General features: G+C 37.7%; 2 protein-coding genes, 1 non-coding gene and 2 pseudogenes across 3 annotated transcripts; all 5 read right to left on the reverse strand.

Moving 5' to 3' along the window:
- Positions 1–26: 26 nt before the first annotated feature.
- Positions 27–1,688, reverse strand: LOC125593207 (annotated as a pseudogene).
- Positions 1,689–7,559: 5,871 nt separating this feature from the next.
- Positions 7,560–7,662, reverse strand: LOC125579351 (annotated as a pseudogene).
- A 534-nt stretch (positions 7,663–8,196) lies between these two features.
- TRNAT-AGU lies at positions 8,197–8,270 on the reverse strand. The gene has a single exon. It is a non-coding gene; the product is annotated as a tRNA-Thr (tRNA).
- Positions 8,271–16,119: 7,849 nt separating this feature from the next.
- LOC125593221 (NADH-ubiquinone oxidoreductase 20.9 kDa subunit-like) lies at positions 16,120–16,855 on the reverse strand. Its single transcript, XM_048769533.1, has 2 exons — positions 16,594–16,855; positions 16,120–16,529 (listed from the first exon to the last, which is right to left on the reverse strand). Exons 1-2 carry the CDS (start codon positions 16,745–16,747, stop codon positions 16,363–16,365), a joined length of 321 nt encoding a protein of 106 aa, XP_048625490.1. The 5' UTR covers positions 16,748–16,855; the 3' UTR covers positions 16,120–16,362.
- A 1,094-nt stretch (positions 16,856–17,949) lies between these two features.
- On the reverse strand, positions 17,950–18,662 carry LOC125593202. Its single transcript, XM_048769482.1, has one exon. It carries the CDS (start codon positions 18,506–18,508, stop codon positions 18,128–18,130), a length of 381 nt encoding a protein of 126 aa, XP_048625439.1. The 5' UTR covers positions 18,509–18,662; the 3' UTR covers positions 17,950–18,127.
- Positions 18,663–19,734: the final 1,072 nt, after the last annotated feature.

Below are 19,734 nucleotides of genomic sequence, written 5' to 3' on the forward strand. Positions count from 1 at the left end.
AGCTATAAGTAAATTTTAAGTTATAAAATTATTTTTCTCTATTTGTATTTTACTAAGTGCACTAATATAATTGTCAACACAGACCTTTTTCAAAAAAAGAAAAAAAAACATACAAACCAAACTTATTCTTAGGGACAAACACATAAATTAAAGACAGAGTTCCCAAAAAGACAAAAGAATTAACAAAGTACATGGCAGTGAATATCATCAATAATCTCGAAGGTTATCCCAGTCATGTCAACTTCAAGCTTCTTAGTCTTTGACAGAATCAAAGAAAACCTGAAGCATCAACAAAAACACACAGGGACTCAAATTAAAAAGAAAAAGTTATCAAATAGACGTAGAGAAGAAACTGAAGTACCTTACCATGTAGTTGTCTGAAGATGGCAATGTGTGCACGTGCATAAAATGCATGCGAGCTTCATAAATTGACTTCCCAAAAAAATGTAAGAACTTCTTGGATCATTCGCAGATGTGGAGTCTGTGCGTATAAAGTAGCATTTAACTCCTGTTGTAGAAAAGTCTTTCTTATTTTTTTCTTTTCCACCATCTTTGAAAACTATTCACCAGAATAAAGAATATTTAACAACGAAGAAGTGTAGTATGTGTTGTGACATGAACAGAAAATAGAGAGGAAAGAGACCCACCAAACAATTGATAACGGCGTAACCCAATCTTGATACCATTCTTGGCAATCCTTTTGTATGCAGAGTAAGGGTCTATACTACAAGTTGACGAATTTTTCTGGAGATCCTCAAATACGACCGTCAAAACATTATCATCACCCAAGACCTTTTGCAAGTATGTTCCAACGGGTTCAAGAGACAAGAAGAAGTCCCTGTCAAAACACTGTCTACAAGCACATCGAGTCAAGGACTCTATTGTCCTCACCAAGCTACTATGTGTAATAGACATAAGATAGAAACTTGCAAAAGAATTGCTTCAACACAAAAGTACACATGCAACATGGGAATATATGCAAACACAAAATATAAGAGTTGAAGAGTAGTGAAATGAACCTTGAACGTGTAACTTCCATCTGAAGCTACATGACACTGGTAGTAATGATGAGTCTTGCCAGTGTCCCAATCGAGTGACTGAAGAAACAGAAGAAGCATGTAAGACCCCACAGTGAAAAATATGCATGTAGTAGACTTTTGTTGTCAATCCACCAAATAGAACTCAAAATCAGGCAGACATACCAATCTACGGTCAGTTGGGGAACAATAATCCTTTCCCAAGTGTTCCCAAACCGCAACTTCAAATGCAACTATAGACAAATCCTTCCATCCTTGGATCTCTTCGGCAGTTATTTTAACCTGACCCAAATTTTTCATGTTTAACATCAAAAAGGTAACTCTTACCACAACTAATCACTTAAAATAGATTAAACTGATGACAAGAAAAGTAGAAAACTTGCAGGCACAAACACATACCCAGGAATGCCTTGTTAAACTCAAGTTCACTCAAAGCTAAGAGCTGAGGAAGAATGTGCAGAGATTCACCATAGCTTTGTATTCTCAAAGAAACAACAGATATCTCTTCTACAATCAGAGCAACAATCACAGTCAATTACAAATGATACAATAGAAAGACTCTGCTTTTGATACTTTACCTTGAGGCTTTGCCGGAGAGCTTGAAATAGTAATCGTAAGCTTAGAGAGGACGAAGCGGTCGAGGTTGGACATCACCCGGAATTAAAAGCTTTCTTGAGCAAATCGAAAGCTAACTCCGCAGGGATCGAAGGAAGTCTCTGCCTCGACTCGTCGTTTATGGGAGGACATTTGTGCTTGCTGTAGATTTTCTCCAACACGGTTTGAGCCTACTCGGAAGAACGCTCACTGATCTCTGCGAAGTAGAACTTATCATTTTTTCTACCGTTACTTTCCATGTCACTGCTTTCCCCTCTTCTGTAACTGATCACTGGTTAATCAGACAAAATCGTGAGACAGACCACCAAACCTGGTATTGTAGGTGTCGGCAAGACATCAGTTTCAGGGTTGGTGTCGGCTTCAAGAGAGATCTCCATCACAGACATCGGCTTCTCGGCATCCATATCTTGCGGATAAGAGGATCCAAGCTCCAGCTCTCCAGATTCCGATCCAGGATCCGAAACCGGTCCTTGATTATCAATGGAACCTCGCTCGCCGATGAAGACCCCGCCGTTTCCACCGTCGCCTACGTTATAAAAAAAAACTGATTTGAAACCAAAAGTAAAAGAAACTCAGATTCGGACAAGAACTAACGTACATATTCAATAGCGGTATCGATCTTGACCTTAGATCGCTTGGTAAAGAGTGGAGATGATGAAGACGGTTCAAGAGATGAAGAAGAAGAAGAACAGAAACGTCTGGAAGATGAAGAGCTACGACTGGTCACAACCATGTCCTTTTTTTCTCATGATTTTTTTTTCAATCTCGATCTTGTTCCCGATTGGCGATATAAGGAAAGAGACGGAATCAAAAATATCAGAGTGACTTTATGTAAATGAGAAGAACAACAGAACCAAACGAATCGTCTTCATCATATCTATGTGATAACCAAACCGGACAGTAAATCATATGTATTTAATAACTAAACAAAACGTGATAACCAAACCGGACATGGGACCCACAAATATAAAGGAACCGCTGACGTGGACACCTTTAGGAGCCTTGAAAGTGGCTCATTATAATGTTGATTTATTTATTAAACAAAAATGGATCACATCACATCATTCTCGTATGTGGAGAGTGGAAAGTTGAAAGAATGAAGTGGTTAATGATCAAAGTAGCAAATTCCTTGCTGCGAATGAGGAAATAGATATGAGGATTTTGTGGAAATCATATTTGAGGAATACAGAGTTGATTTTGCAGAACACGAGTTAGAACTGACGTACCTTTTGCCAAAATGCACTCTCTTGAAGCAAAACCTCGATACACCTCCTGTGAAAGTAGGCAACAGTACACAGTTTCATGGATTTCTTTCTCACAAAGTCGACAAAGTCGACAGAGGTTCAGTTCAAGGTGAATATCTCAACAACCAAAAGGTATTTTTCCGTGAATTAAATTTTACAAGAAGTATAACTCATCAAGGAATCAATGAGGCTTAGAATTACAAGAAAATATTCATGGAGGAAGAAGTTATGAATTTTACAAACCAGAGGTTCCCCAACCCGTCCATCTGCGAGTACCAGACTTTTGAAGAAGATTCAAGCCCAAAGAAAAAGCGGTCTGAACCAAAGCCGATCATAGGATTCAAGATGTATATCTCAGTTTTACAGAAAGCCCAATATCAGGACAAATGGCCACAGAATTATGAAATTATGATCCAATCTCCAGAACTGGCTAAACCAGTTCTACACTTGCCTCAATTGGAAGCAATTACTTCCAAGACTTTAAGTTCGAGTTTTTTTTGTTTTCCTTTTATCATTTTATGACCGGTTCAATCAGCTTCAAACCAGACATTGGTGACCAAGAGATCAATTTATACATTCAGAAAGTCCATCCAGTGATCCAGAAGAGTCAGACAAGTCCGTTCCATGCACCAGCAACCATAGGATCAGGAGGATCCTCATTAACCACAACTTTCCTTATTGGGATACATTTACACTTGGAGCCATAACTCATCAATGACCCAGCCATAAAAGCTACAACGTTTTGGAGTCATTACCAGCTTGTCTAGGAGCCCCAAGATGTACCAGACTACACTGGATCAGGCGGATCCCAATCAGACCAGAAGAGAGGCCCGGTTTGCTTACATTGGCCAAACCAATATTATTTAAGGAATGTATTCTACTCCTTCAGTTTGGTTCGACCCAAACTTATCTATGGAAGCCAGAACATCATCTAAACCATCCAGAAGACATCCAAGAAATCCTTAGCTTCACCAGCACCTAGGAGATCAGGCGGATCTCTCTCTCTATCAACATTCCATATATGGCAACATTTACACTAAATGCTTTGGAGGAGTTTCTACAGATTTTTGCCCAACGACCATATTCTCTTTTATTGAGACCAAGGAGTATTTCAGGAAGGCTTGAAGATCATGGCCACGTCCAGAAGCTATCAAGATACAAGTCTTCACAAGTTTCTCTTTTGGAAGAAAGAAATTCAAGCATAACGGCTATATTCCATGGAGCCATCAAAGCCTTTGCTTCCGAGACTTTAAGTTCGAGTTATTTTGTTTCCTTTTATCATTTTATGACTGTTAGGGTCTGTCTTTGTCGAACCTATAAAGTTCTAGTCTTTGCTTCAATGAAAATCACCCATTTTGAAAGTATTATGAAATATTCAGTTTTCTAGTTTTCTTATAAGTATTGTTCTAAGTCTTTAGAGTGTTGTGAGAAACAGCTCCAGAGCAACCAGACTTATCAAAGATTCCTTCCATAGATCTTTGTGGTGTCTATCAATCCATTTCGTCCATCCCACCCAATTGCCAAGCTTGAGAGTGATACACATCCAGCAAGCAAAGCACCATCTCAATCCACTTCGATCATCCTATCCTTTGTTTATTTATCTTGTTTTGTTCTTAGTATAAACCGCATCTCATTGCATTTGCATTTGTTTCAAGTTTACATCTCGGATTTCATTCATATCGCCCATCCGATCATATATTTGGCCGATCCATCAAGCTTCCATCATCCATCTTGCCAATCCTGATTTCCAGCCTGTATCATAAAGACACAAGAAAGATATTCTCCACAGAATAAGTTTGACTTGGCTCCTTCAAATTTGACGTGGGACAAAGTTTTGATTCAAAAGATGCATTGGAAACACGTCCAAAGATTTTTTCAGTTGTCCAACATTTCTATTTTGATGTGGAAAAATCTACGCATAAACTTTTTGTAAAATGTTGGATAAAAGGATGTACGTGGAAGCTTAGAGCCACAAACATTCCTGCTATGTAATAGAACGTTCATCTCGTTTTTGACATGCTACTTCTGAAATTCTTGGACTCCTGTACAAAGACTATATTGGTGGGGTTGATCCAACTATTTTGCCACGTCATGTTGCTAGTGCTATGAACATGAGCTTCATAATAAAGGTTAATTGACTACATTTTTGCAACGGATTTACTGTATTTTCTGACCTTACTTCCTTTTAAATGGGTTGGTGTCTATCGTATATCGCCGATGGATTACTAGAAAGCTCATCATACACTTAATTGCTAGAGATATCGTAGTGGGTTCTTTAGAGAGTGGATACGAGGAATCACCTACTTACCTATACATGATTAGAATGACAAATCCTGGAACTTTAACTGGACTGGAAGTTGATGCAGAATATAGATTTAAGTACTTATTCCTTGTTTGTAACGCTAGCATTATTGGCTTGAGAAAGTTGTGGTGGTAGATGGTGTTTTCTCGCAAGGAAAATACAAAGAAATGTTTCTCATTGCAACATCACATGATGTTAATTTTCAAATACTTCTAATTTCATTTGTTGTGATTGACACAGAAAATGATGAATCATGGACATGGTTTTTCCGCCAACTCAGCCGTGTGATACCCGATGATAAAAGATTGACATTAATTTCTGATAGGCACAAGTCAATAGGGAAAACTATTGCAGTGGTCTATCCATTGGCAAGCATGAGAATTTGCACGTACCACTTATATAAAACATCTTGTTACGGTACACATGGCGTGATTTGGTTGGGTTTGTCAAACTCCCCCCCCCCTCCCAAATCTTTTAGGTTAACTAACTTTCAAGTAACCTTCAAAACGACAAAAGAGTTAAATCCAGCTTTTCATGCATATTTGGATCGTGTTGATGGTATATAAGTGGGCATAAACTTATTTTAGAGGTGATAGATATAACATCACTACAAGTAACATAACTGAATCGATAAAAATAACTTTGCCATATGCGAGAAGATTGCCAATTATTCGCCTTTCAGATCAATCCGATTAATGATGATATTCTGGTTGCGTCAAGAAAACATGATGATGACTTGATGAAAGCCTCTCTAACTCGTGGTGTAGAGAAGTTGTCGGAGGTAATATATTTAAAATCAGGTTATGTATTTCAGTGGGTTACTTTCTAATCTACTAAACTCTTACATTTGCATGACCGTATACATCGACATTCATCAATCATAAGTGATAGAAATCGCATCTTTATATGTTGTAAATTTTATAGAAAAAATCATGTTCTTCACGTAAGTTTGACTTAGAGAAGCCACCATGTGCTCATGCTATTATCACTTTGCCATTATTATTATCGGAAACAATGCCTTTACAATGCATATTTCACTGATTTAATGTCCAAAGATGATACTGTTCTAATACAAGAATAAGTGAGAAAGAAAATATGTTTACCAACTGACATCTGTAAACCACTGAATAAACAAAAAAAAAGAAATCAAAACATAAATCTATTTTGAAGAAAATTGCTATAAAAAGTTCAAACAAACAAAGAACACATGTAAAATTGGTGTTAAAAAAAACACATGTAGAATTGTAACCCGATAAGACATAATGCTAAAACATGTTCGTATACCAATGTCAAAAGTAACTTTATAAAAGGTGAAAGGAAAGGCTCAGTTCAGCGGGATTATCGACACATAAACGAATCTCCAAGTTAAATGAAGAAACGCCTAGTTCCGGTTGTAAGTGCAAAGATGACACCACAATTAAGTAATGCAGAAGATAAATCAAGAGACAAAATAGATACAAGCAACCAACTATGCTTTATTAGAAATCACCTAAACAATCTATTACAAGACTTGCTTATCAGCTTTTACACGTCAGTGTTAACACCCTGACACACGTTACTGACATATTCCTAATCTACCCAAACATGTCTCTTTCCCGTCAGTACTTCAGCATCTGATTCAGCACGACCCAAGAACACCACTAAGGGATTTTCACCCTTCCTCTATAATAATAGCCAGTGTCTTATGGAATACAGACGACTCCATAGCTCTTTTATAGTGATCTCCACGTTCCTGAAACCCTAGTTTCCAAGACAACATGAATATGGACAACTTCCATATCAATAAGTACACTTTCCTTTTCTTGAATTGTACTTATTCCTCAAGGCATAAACTTGCTCCCCAAGTTTATCTCTTGCCTTTTTCTCCACGGTATAAATTTGCTCCTCAAGTTTATTTCACGCCAGCTCAGCCTCTTGCGTCCACATGGTCTCTACCACTCCGCATGCCTCCTGGTTCACTCTCTGACACACACTGCCTCAGCAACTACTTCAACGACTACGTCAAGACATAAACCTCCAATTTATCCTTCTCCATCTCACCATCTCTTGCATCCACATGGTAACCCACCACTCCGCATGCCTTATGTAGTAATGACTAATGCCTCCAGCATCAGTGACTTCGTCGCCTAGTTAGTCACGGAAGACCATTGACATCTACAAGCTCCACTTGCATCTTCACCGGTCTGTTGAGCTTGAATATTTCTGAGTCGTCACTGCCTTCTCAGTTAATTTGGTTTAATAGTTTTAGAAAATCCACATGTACAATACAATATTTCCGAGTCGTCATTTCACGAACCCTATAACGGCTATTTAGATGGCAAACTAGGCAAAGTTCAATATTAATGTAACATCAATAATAGATGGCTCAGTATAAAATATGGTAGGGAAATTCTCAGGACAAAGATCCTTTTACAGATCTAAATCAGAGTGGTGCATGACTATCTCAAATTGCTCATCACTGCCACATAGTTGTTTATCATAATTAAATAACAGAGAAAGAAATGTAGGTGTCATGGCCGGTCCCAAAAGGTAAAGGCAGCAACGCCGCTCCACAAGGCAATGGAATATGAGACCTTAACGGCGATTGCTTCAGACGGAGAAGCCTCTTTAAAGGCTCCTTCTACGTCTTCCACTGCCTTTTTTTTTTTTTTCCACTGCTGTTTTTATTTTCTTTTTGACGTTTACTTTAGGGTTTTGCAACAACAAAGCTTTCAAATTGCCCCTTTATCAAGTAACCCGTCAGGTCTCATAACAAGAGACAAAACATGAGGGAAACATTAACGAGAGACAAAAACGAATTGGAGACAGGGGAGGAAAATGTATGAAAAACTGATTATATGCGTAGCACTATTTATATGACATACGGAGCAAAACCCTAATCCCGTGATTAGAAAATTTTAAGCCCATAATTTAGTCAATACTTTATCCAACCTAAATAAAGATTGGGACCATTTTAAATTGGCCCACACAAAAGAGGAGAATCACACAATAAGTAGTGTGCTTTCATTGAGAGTTGAACTCAAGACCTCCCGCTTACTAAACGGGTGCTCTAACCAACTGAGCTATGAAAGCTTGTTGTTACTGATAGCAAACGAGCATTATATTACATGGGTTCCAAAGTTTTTAATTTTTTTCATTAACAACTAAGATATCATAATAACGTCTATATACTTTTAAATGGTCGAACAGAAATTCAGAAGTAACACTAAGAGCAACACCAATGTTAAAATTCTCAAAAAGGAGTTCTTGAAAATATAATATTATATTTTAATTAGTTTTTTTTTTTTCCATCAAGAGTTATATTATAAATTGAAGGGCCAAGCCCAAAATTACAAAGCCCAGCCAAAAGGCAAACATGAAACATAAAACAAGGCCTCAAGCCCACATCGGAAACCCTAGAATCTACTAACGACAGGGTCACCGCCGCTCCCGTGAGCCACCGTCTCGAACCACAACGAGACCCCCGCAACGCGCTAAAACCCCGGTGAAACATCCATCGATCGATCCACCGGTACACACCCGAGCTCGACAGCTCCATATCATCGTCACTGCAACCGCCTTCAACCCAGAGATTCTATCATCGGAGAGATCGATCGCACATGCGAGATCACCTCCGCTACCATTGATCACCACCACCAAGAAGAAGGCTACACACAAACATCTCCAAATACCACCGGAGAGCCTCGATCGTCTTCAGACGAGAGCTCCTCCATCAGAACAACACCGACATCACAAACCAAAAAAAACCTAAAACGGAACTAGGTAAACCCGAGAGCCGGCGACGCAAGGCAAAGAACACCTTCACCCCCCGGAAGCTAAAGCCGGCGAAAGCGGAGCTGAGGAAGCCTCCGCCTCCCGGAAACAAGGCCGGCGGCAATGGAGCTCTAGAAGCCTCCACCTCCCGGAAACAAACCCTAATCTAAACAGCCTATTTCCTCACACCGAACCCCACCCAATCACGTCGTTACTCCACCCGCAGCACCACCGATGATGTCGTAACACTCTTCGAGGTGTCGACGACGGACAAGGTCCGGACCAGAGCTCCAACCAAGCGAAAGAGGGAGACCGCGTTGGAAAGGCAGGGGAACTCTTTCAGCGGGAGCGCGAAGGGCTCCGGCGACGGCACGGATGCTCACGCGCCGGCCGTACGCCGGACCCGTCCATTAGATCTACTTTCTCTCTCTGTGTGTTTTCTCTCTCTTCTCTCATATTTTAATTAGTTTTGTTTAAATAATTAAATTTTAATCTTAACTAAATACATAAGCTAGTAAGATAATGAGAAGTGGAAAGGGGATTTTACTGAGATTCTCAAAAGTTTTTCTATGAGAACTTATGGTGTTCTTTCTCCAATTTCTCTTCTTTTTCTCTTTTTTAAAAATGTTTAGATACTCAATGAGATACGTCCACTGGAGGTGTTCTTATATACATCACCAAAACTAAAGGATAAAAAATATTATGAATTTATGCATACAATACAACCTAGTTTTCATACCAAGCAAATATATTTACAAACTGAACATACAATAAAACTTTATGTCTTAAATTTTATCCATCTCTATCCAGAAAAAGAAACTTTGATGATACATAGAATTTGAAGACGACGAGTTATTGTCATGGAAAATGTATGTTAACTTAACAAATGTATTTGAAGGTGTATCTCAAAATTAAAATTTCATCACATTAATTCACAAGCAAACACGTTTAAAAAATCAAGATGGTTTTCAATCTCTACCCATAAAAAAACATTTGTACTACCAATGTCTTTGTTAGTTCCTTCTACATTTTCAGTAATTGATTGCAAAACTCAGTTTTGATCTAAGCTAAAAAGTACTTTCACTTGTGTATGGGAACAAGCAAAAATATTAAATTTCTAATTCTCACAAAATAATGGATTCGCTTTTACAAATATTAATTTACTAAGACTTCCATTCAAGCTCTGAACTCTGGTAAAGATGAAATTCTGTTGGGACTTCATGAAGAAAAGCAGTTAGTATAAATTATTGAGTAAAGTTTGTGGAGACAGCTAAATGATACTCTCTTTGTTTCACAATACTTGATGTTATTCTTTAGTGCACAAAGATTAAAAAGTTTACTTTATTTTTCTAAAAAGTAGTTTTTAAAATATAATTTAAAAATAGTTCAACTAATTACAAAAATGACTACAACATCTAATTGGTTACACAGTTTTCAATAAAATTAAAAATAACATAAAAGTATCAAAACATCATCTATTTTGAAACAACAAAAATCTTCTAAAACACCATCTATTATGAAAAAGAGGGAGTACATGAGATAATCTGTAATATATCCAATTATCGACCTTTATAAACACTTTGCAAGATTTTAACTAACCTTGTGTGTTGATAATGTTGTGACAACAATCCCTCTTGTTGCTGTTAGTGCAGATGAGGCGACGAAAAACAAGTGCAGAAAGTAAAACACACACAATTTATTAACGGAGTTTGTTTCCTACATCCCAGGGATCTCGTCCAGATTTCATCGACTTAGAACAATGAGCAATCTACAATTGCTATATGATACAACACACATACTAGTGTTTACCACTCTTTTTAAGTAGCAATCTACAAATATTAGGAATAAAGCACGCATGCATAGATCCCATCCGGCTCACCGGAGCATACTGTCTTCTACAGCTGCAATCTTCACAGATCTCTTCAATGAAACCACCTTTGCTAAACTCCCCCTGAGTCTAGGCTTCAAACTTCCACTTCCACGGAAGTACTTCACCAAGTACGTCAGCACCCAATGCACACCAGTGACACCAAAACGCTTGATCACTCAAGCACACACAAAGCTCACACGGGCTATACACAATGGCTAACTCCACCACACAAAGCGCCAAATCCAACGCCACCAAACTAAGTCCACATCGGACTCCATCAGACAATGCTTCAGAATGTTCTTCGACACCAAGCAGTAACACACCAAGAAAACATCTCTCTCTCTATTCTCTGAGGCATGGCTTTCTCAGAAGGCACGTCTCTCCTTATATAGCAGATCAGAACTTGCTCTCCACGTCTTCAACTTGCTCTTCAAGTATTCCAAATACACTTAAGGTAACTTTCCATTTTCATTAATGGAAAACTTTATCTTCAAGCAAACTCCCTTTTGCTTTATGGAAAACGTCCATATGTCTTCAAGCACATATGATCTTTCCTTTTCAAGCTCAGCAAGCCCACACACATCACGAAACCCAAACTCACATTTAGCTTCATCTTCATGACACACGCTTGTAGTACCTCCTGTAGTACTTCGCGAACTGATACAGATCATCTCAGCAGGCTGCATCTTCAATCTCCCCTTTTTGACTATGCATGTGCACTCATCATAACCGACTTGAAAACCACGTCTTTAATCTCTCCTTATGAGTCATATCATGGTCAAAAACCAACTCGAAGATCATCACCTTCCAAACCTAGGAAGAAATCCCATCACGCCATCTTCAACGATCTTCAATCAAATTTTGTCCTACTTTCTGAACAAGTTTCGTCCTCATCATCCATGATCTCACCAGTACCTTAGGTGACCCGCTCTGATACCAATTGTTAGTGCAGATGAGGCGACGAAAAACAAGTGCAGAAAGTAAAACACACAAAATTTGTTAACTTCCTACATCCCCGGGACCTCGTCCAGATTTCATTGACTTAGAACAAGGAGCAACCTACAATTGCTATATGATACAACACACACACTAGTGTTTACCACTCTTTTCTAAGTAGCAATCTACAAAGATTAGGAATAAAGCACGCATGCATAGATCCCATCCGGCTCACCGGAGCACACTGTCTTCTACAACTGCAATCTTCACAGATCTCTTCAATGAAACCACCTTTGCTCAACTCCCCCTGAGTCTAGGCTTCAATCTTCCACCTCCACGGAAGTACTTCACCAAGTACGTCAGCACCCAACACACACCAGTGACACCAAAACGCTTGATCACTGAAACACACACAAAACCCACACAAGCTATACACAATGGCTAACTCCACCACACAAAGTGCCAACTCCAACGCCACCAAGATAAGTCCACATCGGACTCCATCAGACAATGCTTCAGAATGTCCTTCGACACCAACCAGTAACACACCAAGGAAACATCTCTCTCTCTCTCTATTCTCTGAGGTCTGGCTTTCTCAGAAGGCACGTCCCTCCTTATATAGCAGATCAGAACTTGCTCTCCACGTCTTCAACTTGCTCTTCAAGTCTTCCAAATACACTTAAGGTAACTTTTCATTTTCATTAATGGAAAACTTCATCTTCAAGCAAACTCCCTTTTCCTTTATGGAAAACGTCCATATGTCTTCAAGCACATATCATCTTTTCTTTTCCAAGCTCAGCAAGCCCACGCACATCACAAAACCCAAACTCACATTTTGCTTCATCTTCATGACACACATCTGTAGTAGCTCCTGTAGTACTTTGCGAACTGATACAAATCATCTCAGCAGGCTGCATTTTCAGTTGCCCTTTTGACCTCACTAGTTGTTTCACCTGACTCAAACGTAACCCACTTGACATTGCAGTACCTGTCAATTTTCACACTTACCACATCTTAGCTTTAACTAATTATAATCCCTGTTCAAAACTACGCTAGGCGCTAGTCAAGCGGTGACTCCGGACCTAGCGAGTTACCGAAAAATCGGAGATTAATCGGGATATACGCGGGGATTAGTTTTTATTATTTTTTTATTATAAATATATGTATATATATATTAGTACATGTAAATATTAGACAAAGGAACAACGTAGGCCAGTGGTACGGGAGTCATGTCTTGCGGTAAGAGGTCTAGGGTTCGATTCTTCTGAGTTTCAACTTTTCTGATGTTTTAATTGCGCGAGACAAGAAAAAAGAATTTAGAAACCAACTACACTTGTCCCACATCGACTAATTTTACTCTAAGAGGAGTCTTGAGTCTTCTATAAATACAAGGAGAAAGTCTCCAATATTTCCAGACAACTGGGCCTCTTCCATGGCCCAATAATTTGTCACCAAAGTCCAAAATTTAGTTGAATAAATCGGTTAATTGTGTTTCCGATTAGTTACAACGATTTGGCTAAAATCGAAGCGTGCCTTCGACGCCGAGCTGCGGCCGGCCGCGTTTTCGAACAGGGATTATAATAGATCTCTTCCATTTATATCAATATACAATATGAGCTAGTTAGCTTAATCACGTATGCTTTTTTCTTCTGTTGTTTCATTGTTACTTGCCTCTACACTCATAGTAGTGGACTTGTTTAGTGTCCTCGCCAGATGTTTCACACGGCTCAGCCGTATTGTCCCAATCAGTTGACCTAATTTCTCCATTGGTATCTCCACACCTGAAACACAAATAAATGATAAACATTTTAGTTACTATAGGTTGTATATATTCTCATAATTAACTAGATGATGATTGTGAGAGCATCCTTACTTTGATCAGACTCTGCCAACGGGACAGTATTACTGGTTCCGGAATCAGGAGGTGAGGTTAGTGTTGCTTGGCTACCTCCGGTGATTGCTTGGACCTGACAGTCGATGCGATTTATCTCTGCTCTCTGCCTTACGGAGTTGGTAGTTTTTCAGGCACCGTGCTAAATGCCTTTCCCTTTCATCTTCGCTCAGATACCGTCTTCTTTCTCTGTCTTTGAGACGCCTCCTTTCCCTTTCTTGTTCCTTCCTACTCTTCATCGATTCTGCTCCCTCTACTTCCATTATCTATTCAGACTTCAAAATATATTTATAACAATAAGATGGCTGAGGAGAAACATTTGGCCAGCCGAGTTTTTGCAATCTACAAATGAGAGGAAAACAAATTTTATAAAAAAATTAAAATATTTATCGAATTTATACATTCATATTTATTGTTTTAATACGGTTAAAATGGATCCAAAAATATCAGGTTTATGATATAACTCTATGTTGGGATTAGATTATTTCCAAACTCTCTGGAGCAGACTGCTCACTCTTCGGAAGGGCCTCACTTGCCATTGGTCTAAGAGATATTTGATTTTATTGTTAATTATAGATTAAATACAAAATAACCAGAACATGAACTTTTTATAAGTTTTTGTCGGAAAATAGCATTTAAGAAAGAAAATAACCATAATAACTCTTTTTATTTTGAAATTTTTAATTTTTAATTTTATTTTTTTAATTTGAAACCTCATTCCCAAAACCCCACCCCTTAACTCTAAACCCTAAGATTTGATTAGTTAATACTAGGATAAAAATGCATTCTAGTGTCAGTTTGGTCATTTTCTTTATTAAAGACTATTTTTGTGACAAAAACTTAAAAAATCTATCTTAGCCTCTTAGAGAATTTCTCTGAACTAAAATAAGACAAGACTATATAGAGTAATATTATTTTTGTTAATGAAATGGTTTCCAGTACAATTAATTTCGGACTCGCATACTGAGAAGATATATAATGAAAGTGAGTTAGAACAAACAAAACTAATTTTGTCAAATATATTATATGCAAGAAGATAGTGCTTCCAAATTACAGCAGGCAGACTCACAAAGCAGGGAAGATATTTACCCGGGGATAAAACACTCTTGATGATTTTCCAAGTATATATTGATTCAAAAACAAAAGACAGAAAATCTCCAGAAACTCAGAAAGATGTCTAGTGTTTCAGTTAACACTTTGAACAAAAAGTGAAATGTGGTGGATGCGCAAAATTGTATTTACAAAGAATATAATCAGATTTAAGTACTAAATTTAGTAATAAAAATCAAAAATAATAGTGACAACTTGATGGTTAAACAAGTGGTCTAATATCCAATAAGTAAGGACTAACTTTAGGTACATAAACGATTCACAAGAAAAGGGGAATGTTTAATGGTTGTGGTTTTCCTTAATCACATAGTGTAAGAAACCGTACGTATCTCCAAAAGAGTATTCGGTATATCGTCTAAGGAGTAATAACAATATATCCGATTAGGGATCTTTAGGTTAAAGAAGATAATATACTGAGCTAACTTTAGGGAGTTACTTAAATATATCGCTGACTGGACTAAGCTTGCTGCATACTGATAAGAATTTGGTCCGAGAATATGATTTTGTTAATGCATGCATCATCGAATTGGTATGTATAAAATATGAGATATGTAGACATGTGTCATGTGCGTGATTTGTAATTTGATTGAAAACGTATTTGATGCAGAGGATAGTTCATCAATTAATTATGAACCAGTCTTTCACGCTTTTTCTTTAGACAAACAGTTTTAATTTTCTCTTGTTGATATTGTCGCTCTTGTTGTAGTTGTTCTGCTTTCTCGTCACTAATATGCTAGTGCTTCAGCTGTATTTTTCTTTTGGCTTTTTGCTTCAGCTGTAAGTTATTTATTGATAATATGTTACTCTTAAATAAGTTGCTAAATAAAAATTTTGGTTAAGGATCAAATCAGTTTATACCTCACTCATAATTTTTGGACCTGTTGGTTGAAACATCAAATAGAAAAACTAAATAATCATAGTCACGTTTTTGATGTAAATATTCAGTAAAGAAAACGAGTAATATAGAGAGAAAATGATATGAGAAAACAAAAGAGAGCTGAACAAAAATATTTAAAAATTAGAGGTACATATTTGGTATCACTGTTCCAGTGATATATTGTGACATCGTTTGGGATCACTTGTACTTTTACGAATCATGCCCCCTCCATTTTCGAATGAAGCACGCTCCTCCATGCAGGACTGGGAACGTGAACTGCTAGAAGTTGCAGCTACAAAATACTTCATAGGCTTCTTTCATCCTCAATACAGAAAAAAAAACTCCCTTTTACCAGGATAGGAACATGAGGCAGCGTCTATCAAAAGACTCAAAAAAGCAGCTGCTCCAAGTTCATCTGGAACGTTGACACTGATACACATATCTCTTGAAACCAATATTTGCACACAAACTACACTACAAAGAAGATACCAAAAGGATACTCCTCTGAATAAAGATGTTCCAAAACATCATAACCACATGAATATTTTCTCAACAGAAATTCACTTTCTCAAACCGTTTAGCAAGCTCGAATCTTTATTGGTCAGCATCATCATAAGTTGTAACAAACAGAGGCAAACATTATCCTCAAACAAAAGGAGTAGCAAATTAAAAAAAAAAAAGAGACTTCTTTTCGAAATCGAACCCAGATCCAGCAAAAACCCTAGACTCATTTGGAGAACCCACCACGCTTCTGGTAGCTAGCGACCTCGCCTTCGTTGGGGAAGAAACCCATGAGCCTCCCCGCCGAGTTCTGATACGCATACATGAACCCACCCATGAGTCCGATCAGCCCTCCAGTCACCATTGACGGTCCCTTGATCCCAGGCTTAATCCCTACACATCGCCAAATCGATGAGTATATTCACACGCATTCCAACAGATAGAGAGAGAAAGGGACCTGATAGATAGCCGACGGTGACGGAAACGCCGGTGATGGTGGAGAAACGGAGGTAATCGAGGACGCTGAAGTTTCCGACGACTTTTGTGAATGGAGGATTCCGATCAACGACGGGGTACTGGGGCTTCTCCAAGGCAGTGATGTCAGTGTTCATCTTCTTCGATCAATCTACAATTCTCTGATCAGATTCGGATCTCTCTCTCTCAATCCGCAACAAAAGCAGGGCGGAGACTCTGTTTTGTCTAGAGGCTCTCTCGGACCCAGAAATTTCCTTGTTGGGCCGGATGGGCCCATTAAAGGAAGCCACTGCTCTTCAGTCAAAAAACTATCACTAGTGTATAACGTTTAGAAATTAATTCATTTCACCTTATGCTACTCGTCTGGATAAACGACTAGCGATCGATCGTTATGAAATGATTTGTATCTATGTTATCTATGTTCATTTTTCGTGGTGTTTTTTCTAAACTTAAACATAAATTAAACAATTTTTAACTATCTGGTAGTCGACAAAAAATGTCCAATTTGACATCATTTAAACCCCCAGGCATTCCAACTAAAAGCCCTACTTATAGATTGGATGGCAGTGTTTAGCTCAAGAGCCAATAATATATAACCAATCAGCTACTTTGTTGCAAGTCTATGTCTAACGTTAAACAAATCTCAAATACTTGATTCTCTTCTACTGTAATCAATATCTAAACTAGAGATCATCAAGCGAGTCTCAGTTAAGCCTTTGATTTATTGCCTGAACCAAAGCAAACCAGTTTTCGCATCTGTTCACTTAGAACCAATAATAGCACCTAACTTCAAAATTTGTGAAACTTGATTTCCACATATAAGACCCAATATATAACACCAAGTTTAGTTGCGGGTGGTCAGCTACTAAAAATATAATACTGGATTGAATATATTCTTTTAAAATCTAGCTATAATTGAATGGCACTTTAACTTTGATATATTTCTCTCTCTCTCTCTCGTTATTACTGACATATGAAAGAGTTAAAGAGTATTGTCTCAAATACATGCAAATAAGTTTTGATTGCGATTGACATTTTTTTTATCATGACCCGTATGAGATTTTCACTATTTCTACAAAAAATATAACATTGAATTTTCTTGAGAAGCAAGCAGGGTTTGAACATGCGCAAGCGCAGGCCAACAAGAATCTAATTTCAAGTACATGTACCTTACAAAGTAGAAAGACAGAGAACATCATCAAAAATGCGTATAAGTCGATAAAGTTCAGGGAAGATGGTAATTAAGTTGGCAACCATTCAAAAGCAAGAACAAATAACTCAATGAGTACGTAGATCATTGTCAACGTATCCAACGTAATATAAAATAGATTATAAGCAGTAGCTCCGAAATAGTTAATAATATATTTGATCGCATTTGAACCTTCCATATTACATATCATCACCACCTACAAGACTCCGTAAAGGAGAATACCGACCAAAAAGGTTATACATACATATTTCTAAATTAGAAACAAAACAAAAACAACAAAAGATGGAGAGGAGCAATTTTTATGAGTTTAGAGACGCAGAGACGTGTCAACGTCATCGTATCTATCAATCCCAACCACCTTATTCTCGTCCTTTTTTGGCCAGTGATGATAAAAGCTAGGCTTTTCAATGAAATCAGAGGTGGAGTGAGGGCACAAGGAGAGGGAGAGGAGCTGCTGTGACGAGCTTGTTTGAGAGTTTAGAGGTAGAAACTGGAAGAAACCAAAACTCACGGGTTCCCTGTAATATTGTGAGATATTTTTGTCTTGGTGGTTAGGTTTAGGGTTAAGGAGCTCTCGTTCAGCTCTTAACTCTCGCGCTTTCTGAAGTTGTCTGAATCTTTCTTGAAGCAAGACGATTGAAGACTGGATTACCATTTGTTCTTTGCGGTCTCTTACCATTGAATTCATGACGTGCAAAGTATAATAATAGTAATAATGGAAAATGATATGAGTCGTGAAGGGTGTGTTGCTATAGGGTTTGGGGCCATGTTACGTGCATCATGCCTATTTATATATGGATGAAAGTGGTCGACATTTCTTATTATTTAATCTGCATGAGAATATTACAAAATAAATAAAATGTATATAGGGTTGTTGAGTAGTTCGATGAAATTCCAAAAGGAAGAGAATCAGGAGTAAAGTGGGAAGAGAACAAGAGGAAGAAGGCAAAAGGGACAATCTAAGAGCACCCCCATTAGTGAACTTATGGGGGGGTTCACACAGATTCCCAAAAAAAAAAAAATATTATAATAATGAATAGTAATGAACCTGTCTCTCCCAAGCTCTTCCCAGTGAACCTGGTTCATCACTGTAGCGCGGGCCCCACGACACGTGGCGGCCCACGATTGGTCCGATTAATTAATTTTTTTTTTTTTTAAAAAAACAAAAATCAAACAGTAAAGAAAAATAATAAAAAAATACTTTGTGAACCCCTTTCATGGGGTTCACTGATGCACATGCTCTAAGGATTGTAAAAAGAGAATGTATTATGTGTGAGTGGATATTTGCATATTTGAATTTCTTTTTTTAAAGCAACAAAAAAGTTGGCCAAAGTAGAAGATGGTTGGGAGGAAAATGACAAGAATAATGTTTGAAGGGAAGCACATGGATTGGTTTGTTTGGATGATTATTGAGTTGTATAAACCCCCCTTTTTTCATGCTTCCCACTTACCTCCTCCTAAGGGCTCTTTTTGTAATGAAAACTTTATTATTTCCCACGGATCTAGATTGTTTATATATTATTGTCAATGCTTGAAATGAATCTTGAATATATATTTATTGTTAATGCTTAAACTTAAATCGTATACATAATAATTTTTTTAATGGCGGATAGTCAAGCTAAAATACATAAATAAATCTCGCGAATGTAATGTAAGGAGATGCATAACCGTTGATACCTCGTATTTATATCTTCTATACTCAAGAAACTCAAATGATATTTTACTATTCATTGGAACGAAAAGTGAATAGAAAAAAGAAGTGACAAAAGGGTTTAGGAGAGATTTTGGTGGCTTGGGAGATGGTGAAATGGAGCCACTTCTTTGTCTCTACATCAAATCTTCTCGGTGGAATTTAATTTAAAGTTATATTATTGGCATAGAATTTAAAATGAAACACATTTTAAAGAAGAGTGT

This window comes from Brassica napus, chromosome A1 (assembly GCF_020379485.1).
Source record: "Brassica napus cultivar Da-Ae chromosome A1, Da-Ae, whole genome shotgun sequence".
Taxonomy (NCBI): Eukaryota; Viridiplantae; Streptophyta; class Magnoliopsida; order Brassicales; family Brassicaceae; genus Brassica; species Brassica napus.